Source organism: Rhagoletis pomonella, unplaced genomic scaffold, assembly GCF_013731165.1.
Source record: "Rhagoletis pomonella isolate Grant_MI unplaced genomic scaffold, Rhpom_1.0 Rhpom_scaffold_00008, whole genome shotgun sequence".
NCBI lineage: Eukaryota > Metazoa > Arthropoda > Insecta > Diptera > Tephritidae > Rhagoletis > Rhagoletis pomonella.
Window position 1 is genome coordinate 4295767 of NW_023458562.1, and position 3484 is coordinate 4299250.

Genomic DNA, 3484 nt, shown 5'->3' on the forward strand with positions numbered 1-3484 from the left:
AATGCATGCATAGAAGTCGAAATAATTATTAATTTATGTAATATGTACATATTGTGTACATCCATATGTATGCGAGAGATACAATTGTGTGAATCTAAAATGTGAAAGTTATGCAAATATGCAGTATGCAATTGGCAAATTCGCTGGTGATTTGCCGTCGGCATTTGAGTTGAAATAATCGACCTTTACTTTTTTACCGATTCATATGGTAGATGCTACGCTATTTTCAATGCAACAAACCGCAGTTTTCTAGCTGTCTTAGTTTTTCCCCAAATTCACTTTAAAGATGGACACATTGAACAAAAAAAACGTACAAATGCATTGATTGCACGCACGTGTTAACTTCAAAGTTATTTTTGTCGAAAAGTTAAGGCCGGTCCACATAGAACTTTCCCGTTGGCTTTGGCGTTGGCGTTGGTTTGACAGAACGCACGTTAAAAGTATGCTTGCTACAATGAACGCTTTGACATCTATTGTTTTCATTGTCATCACCAAAGCGAAAATTTTGCAGTGAAAATATAATTTAAAGTGTGTTTGTTTTTTAAAGCTATCGCAATTAAAATGTTGTCTAAAGAAGCGGTTGAAGTCATTTTAATTGCACTAATGATGTACGAGACTCGCGAATGTTTGCGAAAAATAAATTCCCGCCGGGAGTCTTGGGTGAGACCACTTTACTTAAGTCGGGATATCAATGGACTATTTGCATCAAGTTTTGAAGAAATGTATAATAATGACACTGAGCAGTTAAAAAAAACGGTTAGAATGAGCAGAACGATGTTTGACCATCTCCTCGGACTTGTAGGAGAGCGTCTTACTAAGCATTCCAATAGGCCATCAATACCTGCCGCATTAAGACTCTTTTTAACTTTGAAGTAAGGAAATTAAAGACATTAACCTATAATCTTTTGACAAAATAGAAATGAACTTGGTATATTTATAGTTATTTAGCACATGGAGGTAGTCAGCACATGCTCGCCATATCATATAAAATGGGACGCTCCACGGCAAATAAAATCGTTTTGGAAACATGTGAGGTTCTTTGGGATGAACTGGGTGGCATATACTTGTCTATACCAAACCGACATGAATGGAAACGTATTGCAAACGATTTCAATTCGATTTGGAACTTTCCCAATTGTGTAGGTGCTATTGACGGAAAGCACATAATATTAAAGTGCCCTCCTAGCTCGGGATCCTTATTTTACAACTACAAGGGAACATACTCCATCGTACTTTTGGCATGTTGCGATGCTAATTACACGTTTACCTGCATCGATATTGGTGCATATGGCTCTCAAAGTGATGGTGGTGTATTGTGCAATTCCAGCTTTGGGAGAAGACTTTTCAACAACCAATTAGACCTTCCCGAGGATGATATTCTGCCACACTCCACCCTTAGATTTCCTCATTTTTTTTGTTGGAGATGCAGCATTTCCCTTAAAAAGCTATATTATGCGACCATATCCAGGTTTGCATATACTTTACCTATTGAAATTTTATTCGTTTTTCTAAACATACATATACGCTTTTTAGGAATACGTTTGTCGCCTGACCGCGAACTTTTCAATAAGCGTCTTTCAAGAGCTCGGCGCGTTATAGAAAACGCGTTTGGAATTATGACAGCTCGCTGGAGAATTCTTCTGTCCCCATTGCAAATGCATCCAACGAGTGCCGAGAGCATTGTCAAAGCAACAGTGCTATTACATAACTTTTTAAAAATGCACGATGGCACTTATTGCCCACCAGAATTTGTCGACCAATACCAAGGAGACAATATTGTCGGTGGTTTATGGCGACAGGAAATTACAACGCCCCTTCGAGGAACTGGTCGATTAATGGCGAACAATGCCGCCAGAAGTGCTTTCAATTTGAGGGATCAGTTAAAAGACTACATAGCCGCGCACCCTATTAATTAAATAATAATATTCTCTTTCATCAATTTGTTCTTAAACTATACTTTTAGATGTACCTATTTTTTCATAAATTCATTCTTTATTAATTAGTATTGGTTGCTATCCCAGAATCCATCGTAGTCTGATTTTTCGTGAAATCTACGAAAATGCGATCACTGTATCCGAATTAAAGCGAAGGAGTGAATTAAAAGTATATGCTACGTTCGTAGCTAATCGAATTCAAGGATAGCATTTTCGTAGATTCCACGAAAAATCGGACTACGATGGATTCTGTGATAGCCATGATTAGCACATCATTTTTGTTTTGCTTTTTAAGCACATACAAAAACGATACAACAAGATACAGCCCGCGACAAAACGGTAGCACATCAAAATTTTGATCAGTTTTGACTATATATCTTTTCTTTCTTCATTATTTTTCTATAAAATTATAGCTCATTAGCTAACAAAAATCTTAAAAATCCAAATTTCACAAACTTTTCATACTAATTTCAATCATATTTATTAGAATTTCTAATCATTTTTAGTATGCTGTTTTATAACATATACAATTTTACAAATTTTGAAATTTAGATTTATATGGCTTTTGCTGGATAAAGAACTATAATTTAATAAAAAATAAATGAATGTTAAAGACAAAAGAAAAGTAGTAAAAACTGGTCAAAATATTGATGTGCTATCTTTTGTCGCGGGCTGTAGTAAACATTAATTTTTAAATTTTTAATATGTACCACTATTTTAATTCCGAAATTGGTTTTTAAATTAATCATACTCACTGTAAACACCATACATTTTAAATAAAATATTAGTATTATATTGTACATACGTGTGTATGTATAAACATTCACTTTTTATTTTATAATTACAAGGCACAACAAAAAACACCTAAATATAAATTATGAGGATTCAGTGCTCTATTTAAAAACATAAATTATGAGGATTCAATGCTCTATTTAAAAACATAAATTAAGAGGATTCAATGCTCTATTTAAAAACATAAATTAAGAGGTTTGAATCCCTTATTTAAAAAAGACTATTTCACTAAGTTGTACACCTGTGTTCACAAATATTGGAGTAGAATTCAAAATGAAATTTTGTGCAACCTAAGAATATTTATTTTTAATAATTTTCATTCAAATTCTAGTTTATAGTAGATTCGAAACTTGGATTTAAACGTATTCGGTTATAAATAAAAATATGATTTAAATGAAAATTATTAAAAATAAATATTCTTAGGTTGCACACAATTTCATTTTGAATTCTACTCCAATATTTGTGAACACAGGTGTAAATAAGTTACGATTACACAGGTACAAAAACAATTTCACAAAGTATTTTTTTGAACACAGGTGCAAATAAGTGTAAGGTACAAAAACAATTTCAGAAAGTTATCAATTACGGATTCGCAAACAGCACAATAGTAACAATTAACTGCAACCCGAAAGCTTTAATAATAGCTAAAAAAATTCAGTTTTCTAAGGTTCTAGAAAGCTATTTATTAAAGCACCGGCTCACAAAAAAAAAAATTCAACACAATTGTAATTGAATACGTAGTTTAATATTTCCATTTT

At 32.9% G+C, this 3484-nt stretch overlaps 1 protein-coding gene across 1 annotated transcript; it reads left to right on the forward strand.

Annotated features, from left to right (window-relative positions):
* The first annotated feature begins 401 nt into the window (after positions 1–401).
* On the forward strand, positions 402–1886 carry LOC118744125 (protein ANTAGONIST OF LIKE HETEROCHROMATIN PROTEIN 1-like). Its single transcript, XM_036476861.1, has 4 exons — positions 402–440; positions 548–872; positions 941–1468; positions 1534–1886. The coding sequence occupies exons 2-4, from the start codon at positions 562–564 to the stop codon at positions 1550–1552; spliced, it is 858 nt and encodes a 285-aa protein (XP_036332754.1). The 5' UTR covers positions 402–440; positions 548–561; the 3' UTR covers positions 1553–1886.
* The last annotated feature ends 1598 nt before the right edge of the window (positions 1887–3484 follow it).

Coding starts and splice junctions, on each gene's coding strand:
- LOC118744125 (XM_036476861.1), top strand. CDS start 562: ATGTTGTCTAAAGAAGCGGTTGAAGTCATTTTAATTGCACTAATGATG. Junction 873..940: donor AGACTCTTTTTAACTTTGAA/GTAAGGAAATTA, acceptor GTATATTTATAG/TTATTTAGCACATGGAGGTA.